A 16,601-nucleotide genomic window follows, 5' to 3' on the forward strand; every position below is an offset into this window, starting at 1 on the left:
TGAATCTAGTCTCGCAAAGTGCAATGCAAGACCGATAAATCACCAAAGAGTCCAAATCTGGCAAATCGTTTTGGAAAACATATTTTTAAGAAAGAAGTGCCAAACGTAGACTGCTTTGTCAGATACAAAGTCGCCACCTAAATGTTTTATTTTTAGAAAATTTAGGAAACCCAGACTCGTGCCTATGGCCACGTGTCCGTCATCACCAAAGTTGCCTCGGCTCGAGAACTTGGGTACGATTGGGGAATGTCATCTATGAGCACCCCCGCTCGCCTGATCAAAGATCGGCCACTACTGAACATGATATCTTATTTTTGAAAACACATGTGCTCTTATTCCGGTTAATTAGCTAATCTTTACTACGTGATGCGCACAGCAAACAAGTATAGACTAGATCGCCTAATTTGGAACAAAGCATTGCATATCCATTTTGTTTGGAAACGGTTTGAAGTTTGCTACTCGCAAGTAGGCTAAAACATGGATTTCAATGAATTGTTCCAATTCAAGCAATCTAACCTTCACCCACAAGCATTCAGGCAGTTATATCACATAAGCAATTAGCCTCATGGCAAGCATACTGTCATGTTGACACTCACATATATGCAAGATGCTAAAGCATAAACACTCACAGTGTACTCCAAGCCAAAACAAAGAACTAGTTAGAAATCATGCATGACCCTAGTTCATGTCAACAATGGCTAATGCATCACATGCAAATGCAACTGGAATAGGCTCGACTAATCTAAAATGGTATATGAGATGCGACAATTTGATACATGTATTCAACTTGGAATTGAAATACGATGCGATTAGTATGATGCGCCGAGCCCGGTGCATGCAATACAAATGGATGGATGCACGCATGCAAAGCATAAGGTATGCTAATTGAAAATGCCCTAAAACTAACCATCATAAGCTGATAAATAAAAGGGAGAAAGACGTGGGGTTGGAAGACATTCACACACTTACGCACACTTATTACAAAATTTTCCCTCTCTCGGAGGGAGCGAAAGAATAATACAAATTAACTAACTAATAAAGCTATTTAATTATTACATAACACTTAACTAATTAAACAAATTAATTAAACTACGAAAGCAGTAAAGAGGCCTCGGGAAGAGGGATGAATGTATGCATGCTCGGCTCCGCTCGGAAATCCATCGCCATGTCGCATGCTACCTCTGTTTGCACTGCTCTGCACCTCTGGAAACTGCACAAGTCTCAAGGATGCTTCTAAACCACCCTCTGAACACTATAGGAGGTCATCAACCAAGAGATGAGGCCATTGGCCATATGAAACTGGTCCTCGACCATGTGTGAAGCCATCGACCAACAATGAACAGCCGGCCAGCACTAAAGATGGCCGACTGACTATCTCTTCCTGCAGAATGCTGTTTTTGCTGCAGCAGAGGACAAACAGAGCATGGCAATGCATTTTCAAGGCAATGTTTGCACCACCTCTATCATGGTTGATCAAGAGGCAAGGGATGCAAACATGCAAGCAAAACTATGGCAACATGAGCATGTTAATAACAATGCCATACAAGGCAAATAGTAACAAGCATGTCAAATGCAATGCAACCTAGACAAACATGCAAACATGCAAGGCATGTGACAACATTCAAGCATGTAACAACGTGTGAGATAGACATGTAACAACATATTAAGAAACTTAAAAAGAGATGCATGCCAAATGCAATACCACTTAAACATGCAACAACATGTTAATAGGCCGAGTATGTAACAACATGCAAGAGATGTACTTAAACCAATATGGGCAGCTCTCAAATAGGCCCAAATCAGTGGCCAGTATGCTAAGGGATAAGGGACAAAATCACATACAAGCATGCATGGTAATTGGCCTAACACTTAAGCATCAAAGGGCAACTTTTAAGAATACTTAAAAGGAATAAAAAGCATGCAAATGTGACAACATTACATACTCTGAAATGATGCTAGGGGTGATGCAAAATCACATAAACAAATCATAGTCATAGCATGTACAAGGCTTAAAACCTAAGACTAGAGAAGGGACTTGAACCAAAGCTACACAAAACAAAGAGCATATGGCAAGCATAACTCAAAACAGTCCTAAAGCATGGCAAAGTAAGCCTAAAACATGCAATGGCCAAAGCCAAAACAAGCTAAAACAAAGGGGCAAAAACATGAGACCTGCAAGGCTATCAAAGAGGTATTACACTACACCTAAGGCAACCAAACATAACATGTTTTAAGCCAATAAAAACAGAGTTATGGCACGTCAAAATAAGCCCAAAAACCAACTTAGATGGCATCCCAAAGGCCTAAACATGATGGCATACACAATGACACATTCATGAGGCATGCAACACAAACTCTTTAAAACATTAAAGGAGTCGTAAGTGCAAGCATAGGAGCATACTATATGGACTGAAATAACATGAAAAGTGATGTCAAACCACTGAAATGGTCGAAATAGACCATGCTAGTGACTTGAACACTCAAAGCTAACAAGCTATATTGCATGGTGGCTATACAAAACAATGTAAGCATGACCAAAATAATGAAAAGCAGAGCTTAAGCATGCTACAACAAGGCTAAAAGCTTCATTGAGTTGAGCCAAAATCATGCTAAAATGACATGTTACAACATGAAGCATGTTAGGCCAAATCATGGGATTATAAGACAAGTATACAAAGCATGCATGGTATGTCTAAACCAAGTCAAAACAGTGCTATATCATGGCAGAACAAAGCCTAATATATACTGAAATGAAGCTAAAACAAGCTAAGCATACAAGCTACCAACATAAGCCATTTATGTAAGCATTAAAGACAATAAGGAGAGCGGATGACCCTCTCCTATTTAAAACACCAAAACCACCTCTCCACCACTGAAAATCCTCTGAATTTTAGTGGTAGAGAGGTCATGCAAAGACAAGGACAACGGCCAAAAGGGATGGCCTAAAACAAGGCCTAACAAGGCCTTGGAGGGGGGAAACAATCCCAAACCTCAAAGTAACCTTAAACAAAGATTTAAAGCACCAAAAAATAGAACTTTTATCAGTTATAGTCAAGGCTCAAAACAGCATGCAAGATAGGCTAAAAGCTTATGCAAGAATGGGGAATCTAAAGTAAGGATGCTCACCCTTGAAGAACACCTTCAAGAACACAATACCAGCACCTTTCTCTGATCAAAACCACCTCAAGAACCCTAACAACAACCCTCTAGTGCCTCAGCAACCCAAGAATGGTGTAATGCTAGGTGTTCAAGTGCAAAAGTAAGACAAAAACTCACTTTAGGTCACAAATACACACACAAATGTATAGAGAGAGGGAAATATAGAGATAGATAGATACCAAAATCCTAACCCTAATTTCTGAACCCTTCAGGAGAGAGGAGGAGCTCTCTTTTTATAGAAGCTCAATAGCAAAGCTTCCAAAGCAAGCTAAACCAAGAGGCAAATCCCTCCATACACGTGTATGGAGGGGAGCAAATGTGCATGCCAGCTAATCCAGCTGGCATAAAATATCTGCATAAAGCAGATGAACAGGGTTCGGCCAGCATAAATGGCCGATCGACCAACACAATGGCCGGCCGACTAAATCAAGTGCCGATCGGCCAACACTTTTGGCCGATGGAAAGAAATCATGGCCGATGGCCTCAAGCCTTGGCCGGTGGGTTGAGGGAATGACAAACAAGCCACCCTCTTCCCTCAGAAGCAAAAACACAAGTGTTTGGTCCACAACCAAGCACAAAACATGCATGTTGAGAGATCTTGAGGCAAGGCGCGCGGCTGAGACTTCCAAAAACTCAAAACGAACACAAACATGGATGATCGTCGAGTGTTCAAACGATGACGTCCAAGTCTTAAGGACGGTCAAAAATGGAGTGTCTACACACAATCGTTATAATAATCGATCATAAATTAAAAAAATGTTCACTCTTAGGTAGTGCTTGGTTCTCAATCTTCACTTTTCCTCTGCTTTTATTGTTACTGTAGCTAAAATTGTACTCCATGTACTTTGTCTTAATTCTACTTATCCTAAATCTTTTAGATTTAAGTGTTTCTCTCCAAATTTCCAACTTAGTATTAAATCTTTCTCTAGTCTCATCCACTAACACTATATCATCTGCAAAAAGCATACAACATGACACATCATCTTGAATATTTCTCGACAACTCATCTATAACTAAAAAAAAAAAAAAAAGATAAGGACTTAAGGTTGATTTTTGGTGTAACCCTACAGTAATTGGTATTTGTCAAAATCTATTCTCTCATAAAAATTCAAAAAGAAAAATTAAGAAAGCTCCAAAACTATATTCCCTCCGTCCCAAAATAATGGTCCATTTGGGTGAATCCAACTTTTTTTGATAATACAATTATTGCACATTAAAAAAATTAATCTTCCAAAATTACCATTTGATAGTACATTTTTTGAGACATATCAATGTCATAATTATACTTTTTATGTTGTTAATGAATTTAAAAGAAGGGCAAAATAGGAAATTTATATTACTTTTGTACTTGATTTTTGAAAATGGACTAATATTTTGGGATGGAGGGAGTATAAATTTGTCAATTTTATGATTTTAAAAATTAAGAAATACAAATAATAAAACTAAAAAAAAAAAATTAAAATACTTGAATTATGTTGGAAAATAAATAAGAAAAATAACTAATGAAAATATATAAAAAAAATGTAATGAAAAATGTGTAGCCTAGGTCGGTTTGATTTTGACTTGTCAAATTTGAACTTATGAGTGAGACGTGAATTTGATTTTTTAAATAGGTCTGATACATAACAATCCATTGGCTAGTTAAAATTTAAAAAACTCATTAAAATATGAAATTTGAACACAATAATTACGGTTTAGATAAATTTAGCCCAATCCATTGATGACTCTTAATTGTCATATGCTTACAAACATAATTTTTATACATAAAATATGTTTAGAATGATATGATATTACTCCTGGCGGACGGAAGGGGGCTGGCCCCTGCAAAACTTTCACAAACTCTATTAATTTATGTATATTGCTGCCAACTGGTGAAGTAAGAAGGGATGCCCATCATCCACGTGAGAGGTGGCCGCACAAGTTCATATATTTTCAAAAAATTTTAAATAATAAAATAATTATTATTTTATGTTAATAATTTTTATTGTAATTGAAAATTAAATCTGAAGAAAAGTTTTGAGTGTTTTGTAAGATATTTTTATGTTGTAATTTTATTGTGATTTATTTATATAGTGAGGTATGTAATTTTTTATGCTCATATTTTATTTAACTATAACTATACGAGGGGTGATAAATAATTATTAGTGTGAAACAACATATGAAAAGTCAAAAATGATTATTCCAATAATAAGGCCAAGTTTGGAATACTCAAAAAAAGTAAAAAATTTAAAAAGTTATTCAAAAAGTTAAAAAGTTAACATTATTCACCAAAAGTCAACAATTATGGCTGCACAACTCCCAATTCTAATTTTCTTCTACAAATCAATTTTTACAATTTTTTAGGCCTCGTTTGGGAACAGGCTAATTTAGTAACTTTTTGGCTAATTGGCTAAAAAAGTAGGTTAAAAAAACTTGTATGTTTGGGATGACTTTTTGACTAATTACGAAAAGCTGTGCAAAAAGTAGAGAGAAGCCGTAATTGTTGACTTTTTGATATGACTAATTGGCTAATTGGCTAATTTAGTAACTTTTTGGCTTTTTGGCTAAAACAGAGCCTTCCCAAACGAGGCCTTATTATACATTTTTCCATAAAAAGTCAAAAAGTTAACCCAAATATCGATATTTTTTCCCTCAACTTTTTAGTCCAAAAAGACAAAAAGTACACTTATTTAGGACACTCCAAACAATCCCTAAAAGTATGATAAAATTCCTCCTTATTCAAAAGATCTTTAATAGTAAAACTTAAAATTCTTATTTTCTAAAGACACTCAATAATAAAGCTTTAAAAAAGAAAAAATCATTCTCCAAAAATCCAATTAAAAGGTTCATTTTTTCCCCAAATAATAATAAAGATTGTGAATAATCTCAAGATTAATTATAAAAGTTGGAGAGGAACGTGTATTTTACATTAAAAATATATAATAATTTAAATGTAAGAAAAGGATGCTCGTTGAGATTTTGTATTAAACCTCTTATTGAACCGCCCTTATTCAGATGAAAAATATTCTTATTTTGTATAGCTATAAAAATGTATCTTTTATTCTTATTTTGTAGAACTATAAATGTGTATCTTTTCATATACTTATTTATGATGATTTAGCTATTAATAAAAGAATTAAAATTTAGGAAAATTCTATTTGCACACCATATAAACTCTCAATACACACTATAAATGTGTTCGAATATAAATTTCTGAAAAAATCAAATGTTCGGATTTAACGTTATGAACAAAAATAAATTGTTCGAATGTAGTCCATTTAATTATTTATATCCAAACAAGAGTTCTATGTTCATAAATCTAAATCCGAATATTTGATATTTGTTTGAAAATTTATATCCGAAAATATTTATAATATGTACTAAGAACTTATACGATATACAAATAGAATTATCCTAAAATTTAATTGTGGAATTTGAATGCGGCCCCTCTAACTAAAATTCCTGTCCGCCACTGCTAATGCTAAAAAAACCCTTCATTCTATAATTTTTTTTGGCAACAATGCTACAGACCACTAAATTTCTACCACTAACACCACCACTAATGATGTGGCAAGTAAAAAAAAATAAAATAAAATAAAAACTAAGACACAAAACACATGTGGCAGTGGGTAGTGCAACCACTAATTAGTGGGTACAAAATCATGTTGGTATAGTTTTACTTCTGATTAAGGACGCTCATTCTTTTCACCATTTTGTAGTTGTTATTCTAATTTGTTACATGAATAAAATGATAAAAAAAAGTAAATTACGCTCACTTCCTCCGAAATTTGATAAAAATATAATTAATCTTATAAGTTTAATATAATTATACAAACTTTTCTTCTAATAAAGTTAAAGTAATCAACATTAATGCACATAGTGGATAGACACATAAATTAAAAAAAGATAAATATATAGTTTAGAAGAAAAGACGAGATAACACAATTTTTTCATTTGTACGACTCACAAATTAATGATGAAAAAGGACCTAAGTGTTAAATGAATTAAAACATCAAGAGAGATTGGTGCAATTATGTCAAAAGTGTAGAGATAATTGTATTTTTTTCCAAACCTCAGGAGCCGTGAGTGAATTTACCCTAAAAAAAAAAAAAAGAAGATAAACTTTCAATCTCTTGGTTGGGGTTGTTTTTTTAGTAACTTTTTGGTTTAGTACAAAGATTAACACTTTTAAATTCTACTTGACTACATGGATCAAATTTTTATTTTATTTTTTTGAAAGAAAGTCAACTAAAAAAAAAAAAAACTATCTAGTGATTTTTTTTTTGGATTTTTTCAATATATATATGTTACTTCTTCTTCTTCTTTTTCTTTTTTTTTTTTTTTTTTAATCCTTCTACACTTGAGAGATGTGAAAAGTAAAATTTTTGGCACAAATTTGAAAAAAACCACTAAACTGGCTGTTTTTTAAGTGTCTCCCAAATTAGAATTAGAATTACACAATCTCTTGCATTGGTTTGTGGATATGTATTGAATTTTCATCTTGTATTTGTTTGTTGATTTTTTTTACTTTAACCAAAACAGCATCAGCTGAAGAACAAGTTTAAATGGCTGAGGGAATTGGTTTCTCCTGTTTGGGGAAAGCTCTGGGGGGAATTGGAGAGTACTTGGTTGCTCCGATCTGCCGACAGTTTGGTTATCTGTTTTGCTTCAACACCAACATTCAAAATCTTGAGACTCAATTGGACAGCCTAAAAGTGACAAGAGAAGGGGTTCAACTAGGGGTGGATGAAACACGCAACAATGTCAGAACCGTTGGACCTCATCTTGTGGCATGGCTGACTAAAGCAAATGACAACACAGCAGAGGCAGAGACAATTATTAAAGACAAGGCCCAAGTTCAAAAGGGGTGTTTCAATGGGTGGTGTCCAAATCTCAAGTTGCGTTACTCACTGGGCAGGGAAGTCGTGAAGAAGACTCAGGAACTTGCTCTTCTCCATGGTGAGGGTAGCAACTACACTCAATCGTCCTACAATCCACCACCATCAAGCATACAACCTATACCTACAACAACAGAATTCCAGGGGTTTGATTCTCGAATTCTGGTCATGAACGAGATCATTGAGGCTTTGGAAGATGATGGGATCCACTTGATTGGGATATGCGGGATGGGCGGAATGGGCAAGACAACAATGGCAAAAGAAGTTGCAAAAAGAACCAAAAATCTCTTCAATGAATTTCCAATGGCAGTTGTCAGCCAAGAGCCAGACCTAACTAAGGTTCAAGGGTGTATTGCAGACATGTTGGGTCTCAAACTTGATGACAGGGAGAGCCCGATAGCAAGAGCAAGTCTCCTACGCAAGAGACTTGTACTAGACAATAAGAAAATTCTTGTCATATTGGATGATGTCTGGGCAGAGTTTGATCTAGAGGACTTGGGATTTCCTCTGGGGCGAGGCAGCAACAAGAGTTGTAAGATCCTTTTCACTTCACGAAATCGAAATATTTGGAAAGGAATACAAAATAAAAGGTATATCCAACTTCAAGTCCTAGTGGGGGATGAACCATGGCATCTCTTTAGAGAGAAGGTAGGCGATTGTGCTGACAAGCTTGATCTGCTACCACTTGCAAAAGATATTGTAAATGAATGTGGAGGTTTACCACTTGCTCTCGTAACTATGGGAAGTACACTTATGAATGAACACAAGCAATATCACTGGAAAGATGCACTTCGAATACTAAGAACCCCTTGTTCAGAAAGTTTGTTGTCAGAAGTGCCTGCAAAAGTGTATCAAGCTCTATATTTTAGTTACAATTTTCTACAAGATGAGAGAGCCAAGAAGCTATTTCTGCTCTGTTGCTTGTTTCCAGAAGACTATGGTATTCCTATTGAAGATTTGGTTAGATACGGAATCGGATTGCGGTGGTTTGAAGGCATCGACAAAGTGGATGAAGTAAGAGATAGAGTGAATGTCTTAGTTGATCAACTTAAAAGTTGTTACTTACTGTTGGATGGTGATGAGGAGGTGCAAATAAAAATGCACGATGTAGTGCGTGATGTCGCCATATCAATTGCGGCTAAAGATAAGCATGGTTTTATGACAATCCATGGTGCCAAATCGAGAGAGTGGCCAAAGAAGGCGACCTATGAGCTTAATACTTCCATTTCGGTGATATCAGGGGAAATTGTAGAGTTTCCAGGAGGATTGAGATGCTCAAAACTTGAGTTTTTACTAATACAATGCTGGAATAGGTCACTAAAAGTACCAAGCAATTTTTTTGAGGGCATGGGGGAACTCAAAGTTTTGGACCTGACAATCACGAGAGACATCTCGTTACTGCCGTCGTCACTGCAATTCTTGAGCAACCTGTTGACATTGCATCTTGATTACTGTAAGAAGTTCGATAATATATCTGTAATTGGAAAGCTATTGAATATGGAAATCCTCTGGTTTCGTGATTCCGACATTGAGGAGTTACCTGAGGAAATAGGAGGACTGGTTAATTTAAAGTTGTTAGATCTAACAGGATGTAATGAACTTAAAAGAATAGCACCTGGTGTCATATCAGCCCTAGTCCAATTACAAGAGTTGTACATGGGTGGCTGCAAAATCATTTGGGAACGAGAAGGCAAGGAAGGAGGAGAAAATGCAAGCTTGAGAGAGTTTGATTACTTGTCCAATTTGAATACTTTAGAGATTAATATAGAAGATGTCAAGTGTTTGCCAAGAATCCCATTGTTTAGCAAATTGACAAAATACTCAATTTCTATAGGTTATTATGATGACGAGTTTTTTGGTGCAGAACAGAGAACAAGTTTCGGAAATCATCTCAAACTTAAGAGCCCGTGTACTATCCCGTTAGAATGCGTCAATTCTTTGTTAAGGAGTAGTGCTTTTCTAGAGTTAAGGGGGATGGGTTCGGAGGATGCAGTGCAAGAGTTGTTTCGAGAGGGAGTTGAAGGACTCCAACACTTGAAGGACCTAGTAATTAATGATTGTGTTACACCAGAATGTTTTGTCAATACAATGGAATGGGTCCCGCGTACACCTAATGCTATTTCTCCTATTTTTCCTATCCTAGAGAACTTAGGGCTCTTTGCTCTACCCAATTTAAGAAAGATATGTCACTGCCAACTTCCAACTGGCTCTTTTGGAAAACTAAAACATCTTCATATTTATGATTGTGACAAAATTGAAGAAGTTATTTGGAACGAAAAAGTTGAAGACGATGCAACAAACAAGATGGAGTTTCCAGCGTTAGAATCCATGACTTTGTTCAATCTGCCAATGCTCATTGGTTTTTGCAGAGGGATTGACGAGATTGAGTTCCCTCAATTGAAGGAATTGAGTCTTGGGCGTCTACCACAACTCAAGCGTCTCTTCCTCAATAGCAGTAATCCGTTTTCAGAGTCAATGGAAAACCACAATGCTACCTTCCTATCTCTTTCCCCCCACAAGGTATGTGCACACGTCTTTCTTTTCTTAAGGTCTTCTCTCTCTTTCTTAATTTTTTCTATAAGAAAAAGTAATCATTCTATTATTATTATGAAGACAGGGTTCTGAATCCATAGAAGCATCTCAGTTATTCTTTGCAAAACTCTGATTGTTCCACTTTCATAGTTTCTTCATTCTAATAAGATTTGTTGTAAATAAATTTTAAAAAAAAAATTGTGAAAATTGAAATTTAGGGAGAAAAAAAAAAAGAGTTAATACTGTGTCATAAAATGTGATTATACAATAAAAAGATCTAAATTTCTATAGGAAAACTCTGATTAACATTACTAAATATGAGATAAACTTCATGTGTGATTTTTGTTTTTCTTTTTCAAATAATTAATATGGTATATTCAGAACCATAGACATGGATATGTGACATGTTAAAGTCAATTAAAAAAAATACAAACAAATATGTGCAAATTACATTTTAATAGTCTGATTAATGATATAAATATTTATCATATTTATAGTTACTCTCTTATCAATTGACCCCAAAAAAATTTACATTTTATCCATATCAACTCAATTAAAATTTGTAACGCCTAACTCTTCTCGTCTACTAATTTTTTTCAATTTGGACTTTTATAATGAAAATACCCTCTCATCAATAGGATAAATTACATTTCAATGTCACTTGATCCCCTCAACTAAAAATAATACATTTATCACTTCGAATTATAAATTTATATCAATGTCGTAAATATTTTGTTAATGATATGTATCTTAAATACATCAAAATTTGACATATGACTTATACATGACATCCCAAATGGAATGCCTAAAATGACATAATCAGTCTGTTTGGTTTAGTTTTTAAAAACTGTTTTTGATTTTTTTTTTTTTTTGATTTTTGTTTTTTTTTTAATTTTTCATATTTTTTTTTGGTCTTTAATGAACTTTTTTCAGTTTTAGTTAAAAAAAAAATTATTTTTAGGTACATCAATTCTGGATGCTTCTAAAAAGTAAATATTTATGAAAAATTCTAAAAAAAAAAAATTAACTAAAGAAAAAAAAAATACAAAAATATACCAGTTTTTTTTTTTTCCATCTTTAGTGAAATTTTTAAAAATATTTCACAAATATTTACTTTTTAGGTGCATCTAAAAATTAATTTTTTTTTACTAAAGTATGAAAAAAATTAACCAAAAAAAAAAAAAACTAAAAAATTGTAATTTAACTTAAAAATTAAACAATTTTTTTAATTGCGGGGGTAGAGTGATATGGAGCGGTAGATATAGTTGAAAAAATATTTTCATCATGAAGGTCCAAATTGAAAATAAAATAAAATAGTGAAGTGTTAAAACTTTTAGTTCTAAGGACAATAGAGGAGGGGGATAAAATGTAATTTTCCCAATAAATATTTATAAATGTATATATATTTTTGCATAAAAATATTAACTATTCATTTCTTACATTATATATTTATGTTTTATTATATCGATAAGGAATCAGTTTTTACATTATAAATATTCAAGAAAAAATTCAAAAGAAAAAAAAAAAAAAAATCTTACCAATGTTGTGTTGAAACATACCTTTTGTCATTGGGAGCTAATCTTTTGTAATTTGTGGACCAAAGTTTAAACAAAAAGACTAAAATACACTTGTACATAATTAACGCCATTGTCCAAACCACAAGTATTTCGTAAGTGTTTTAGAAAGCAAAATTCACTTTAATATTTCTTGTGTTTTACTCTATTTGTGGTTTATCTCTTATGTCTTGGAATGTGTTTCACACTTGTTAATGTCTTTCATATTTAACCGTACACTTTAGATCACAAATCATAAAGATTAGTTCCAAATGAATGACAGTAAGTAAACCACACATGGAATAAACCACAAGAGTAAAGTGAAATTTACCTAAAATAAAATTTAGTTTACAAACTACAAGGAGTAATGTGCTTATTTATAAATGACAAGGGTAAACCAGACATAGAGTAAACCAAGGAGTAAAGTGAGGTTTGTCTAAAAAAATATTTATTCTACAAATCACAAGAAATTATGTGTTTATTTTCAAATAATAAAAAAATAAATAGCACTTAGAGTAAACTTAAAAATAAAGTGAAATTTGCCTAAAAAAATAGTATCATCATAATATTATTGAAATTATTAAAATAATGTTTTTATATATATAAAAGAACACTAGAATAACGTAGTTTACAATAATTGTTCCTCAAGTTACCGAAACATCTTTTTTTTCTCTCATGTGTGATAAAAGTAGCCAAGTAGAAGAAAGCATGACTGAATATTCTACACAAAAGTCATCGAAGAATAAGTAACCGTTTCTTAGAAGAACTAACCACTCACCAAGGATGGATCTAGGGATGCGAGTTGTGGCGGTCGCGCTCCAAATTTTTTTAAAAATTAAAGTAAATTATCAATAGGTTTTACAATAAGGTTTTAGAGCTCTAAATTGGGAGCATTAGAACATCACTAATGATGTGGCACAGGGGCCCCACTAAAGTGATGTGATGTTTTGGCTTGAGTTTGTTTTTTGTTTTTTTTTTTTTTTTTTAAGTTCATTAGTGCTATTAGTGGTCAAAAAATTTGTGGGATGAATCACCACCCATAGGTCTTAATAGTTGGAATTAATTTCCATCAAATTCTATTGAAATAAATCCTAATAAAATTTTCGTTAAAAATAATTTTTTGTGACGATTTTTTGCATGTCGCTAAAATTTGACAATTAGTAACTTTTTTTTTCATGAATTTTATAAATTATCGCTAAAACTTATAATTATTGATTTTTTTTTGTGACAATTTTTTCAAACTGTTGCTAAAAGTTGAAACTTAGCTACTTTTTTTGTTACAAAATTTTTAAACTATAGTTGTAAATTAACAATTAGTAACTTTTTTTTAATATTGTTTGATGAAGAACGAACAAGAGCTAATGGACAATAAGTCCACCTATTAAGACTTGCATGTAAATGCCCCTAAAAATTATATATTGTAATAGTAATTAGTAAGATTATTATAAATTGGAGTTCTTCGCATTTACAAAATTTCAATAGTTCGTACCCTCCAAATTATTTACATTACAAAATTTTAAAAATAATTTTTAAATTGAGTTTTATCAAATATTGATATATTCTATTTGTTATTTGTATTATTTGTTACTATTCTTATTTTTTGTGCATATGCCATTTTTTTTTTTTTTTGTTCTTTTATAAATCACACTTTAATTTGCTTACTATGTTACATGGACTCAGATGCGGGTGTCGGGTGTGGGTGTGTTTCTAAAGGTTGGACTCATCAAACCATAAATTTAAGGGTACGCGGACTCGCAAGAAAATGTCATATTTTATTTTATGTTTTTAATGATATATGTGAGATAAAATGGTATTATATGTAACTTATAGTGTGAAAAAGATATTTATAGCAATTATACAATAATATGTACATTTAATAATTGTATTATATATAATTATATAAGAAGTGTCCGTTGAAAAGTATTCGACACATATCTCATACCCTTGTCTAAGTGTCGGGTGTCCAACACGGGTATTTGATTTATTTTGAAGAGTCTGTGTAACATAGTTTGCTTATGCATTCATTTTTGTTTGTTTATTATCTAGAAATAAGAATATTGTCTGAAAATAAAAATATTATCTATTTCAACATGACATTCTTAAAATAAGTTAATAAAATTTAATACCGCTTATTGAAATGGATTATCATTACTCATAAAAACATAAATTTTCAATTATAATTTCTTTTCAAAACTAAACTACGTAATAAGATGGAAGATAATTTTGTAGCAAGTTACTTGATCATATTTATTGAGAAAGATATTAATTAAGGTTTTGATGTCGAGTTTAACATAGATATATATTATATAAAGTGGTGATTACAACATGAAAAATTCTAAAAGTCCCCCAAGATATTGATTTGTAATTATGTTTCAATTTTAAATAATGAATTATAATCTTAATCAAATAATCAAAGACAAATTGACACAATGATTTAACGTGGAAAAATCACAATCGGAGTCTCCAATTGTGATAAAAAAAACCATGGGCTAAAGCCATAAAACAATCCACTAAGAAGACAAAAATGAATTACGTAAGTATACTCTCAATAACTTAGTGAATGCACGCCCAAATTGAATCGACCACAATGTGCCTCTTCCACCACTGTCTTCACCTCGGAATTGTCTTGTCTAACGTTGAATCCACAACGTTGATGCTGACAATGAGCCGCTCCAAAATCCACCAAAGCTTCAAGCTCAAGTTCCCTGAAATCCTCTGGAGAATAACTCTCTCTTGTAAACGAAACAATAATAACCGCCCTTGATGTTCGACAATCTGAAGTTCGTTGCTCAATCACCTTCTATACACCAAGGAAACTTATATAAAATAGCCTCCAATATAAAACACTTTGTTTTTTCTTCCTCTCTGAAAATCTGGACGGCTCAAACCCTAGAGCAACAAATTGTGCACTTTATAGTAAACTGAATCACGCAGACCACTCGAGCGCACATTCCACTGCTTGAGCAGTGTGACTAAAGGCAGTGTGAAACATATAGGCTGATTACTCGAGCGCAACTTTCACTGCTCAAGTGGTGAAACTTTCTTCCCAGAAGTTCAGCTCGATCCTCGTACTTAATCAGTGAAGTGGCAAACACGAAAGGATTAAGATCACAAACTCCTCTACACAGGCACAATTCAAGTTGGATTCGCATCTAAATACTCATAGCCCCATTGAAATAAAAGATTGAATAAAATTACAACTGAAAGCAGTTTTGTCAATTACAAAAACCTAACACAACATTTTCAAATAGTTAACTTTACTAGATGGAGACATAGTAATAGTTAATATTTTGTTAAATTAATGCAAACAAGAAATATTTCTAACTATATTTTTATTCTCAATTAAGTTAACAAAGAATGCCCCATTAATAGTAATATTATTTATTTATTGTGCTGGTATAAATCAAAATGTAAAATTTTATAATAATTTTTTCGATGAAAAGTTACATGTGTCCCTCCAAAACTCAAATCCTAAATCTGTCCCTGCCACTCACTCTGTTTAGAAATGAGCTAAGATCTTTAGAAATGTTTTGTCATTTGGTCATGGATGGAAATTTTACTATTAAACGTAGCTTATTCTATAGTTCTTTAGTTGAATGACACAATCATTTGTTTCTCTTCTTTCTCTTTTCATTGTCAAGGATTAGTATTTTTATTTTTTTCTTTATTTATTTTGTCTCAATAACCAAATGAAAAAAAAGGCAATCATATCTTATTTCATTCATTTAAACGTTTTGGTTGTAAAATTTTTTGGTCATATATGCAAACTACAAGAGGAGAGACAGAGATGAGTGATATCCATAACCATTCCTACAAATGTTATAACTACCACTGACAAAAGTTTTATTTTCAGGTTGCACTACCTAGCTTGGAGCAGCTACAACTCAACAATCTTGACAATCTGGAAGGGTTGGAACACATTCCAATCTCAGTGGGTTCCTTTTCAAAGAGAGATCCCATTGGACTTAAGTACATTTCACAATTAAGTATCCTACGTGTTCATGACTGTAATAACTTGAGATATCTATTCCCACATTCCATGATGAAGTGTATGTTACAACTCCAAGAATTGGACACAAGGAGATGTAAAATGATGTCAAGGATTCTTGCAGATGGGAAAGGGCACGGCGAAAGCTCGGTGGATAAAATTGAGTTCACTGAATTGAAAATTTTGCGACTTTATGATCTACCGAACCTTGAGAGTTTCTTCCCCAAAGTGATTGCTACTTCGGCTACATCAACAGAACGCCTCCAAAATGTCATGCGAACTCTATTCAATGAGAAGGTAAAATGAAGAAGTAGAATGCTAGTGAAACCAAAGATACTTACCTTTTACAATGATTTGCATGATTTTTTTTTTTTGGTTCAAGTAACAAAATGAAATGGGCAACCATATCTTATTGCAATAATTTGAAATTCAAGGTTAAAAAATGTTCTAGGTAACACATACAAAGTACAGAGAGGTATATATCTCATAACC

At 33.0% G+C, this 16,601-nt stretch overlaps 1 protein-coding gene across 23 annotated transcripts in view; it reads left to right on the forward strand.

Moving 5' to 3' along the window:
- LOC114298485 (putative disease resistance protein At4g27220) overlaps nt 1-16,601 on the forward strand; it is a 41,893-nt gene that overhangs the window by 6,903 nt on the left and 18,389 nt on the right. For all 23 annotated transcript variants that reach the window (XM_082898576.1, XM_082898575.1, XM_082898570.1 and 20 more), the window contains 2 exons: nt 7,681-10,556; nt 15,975-16,406. In XM_082898576.1, coding sequence (XP_082754702.1) covers nt 7,704-10,556; nt 15,975-16,406 — 3,285 coding nt within the window. In that variant the 5' untranslated portion in view covers nt 7,681-7,703. The remainder of the gene's footprint in view (nt 1-7,680; nt 10,557-15,974; nt 16,407-16,601) is intronic.

Source organism: Camellia sinensis, chromosome 12 (assembly GCF_055761805.1).
Source record: "Camellia sinensis isolate YWXY chromosome 12, ASM5576180v1, whole genome shotgun sequence".
NCBI lineage: Eukaryota > Viridiplantae > Streptophyta > Magnoliopsida > Ericales > Theaceae > Camellia > Camellia sinensis.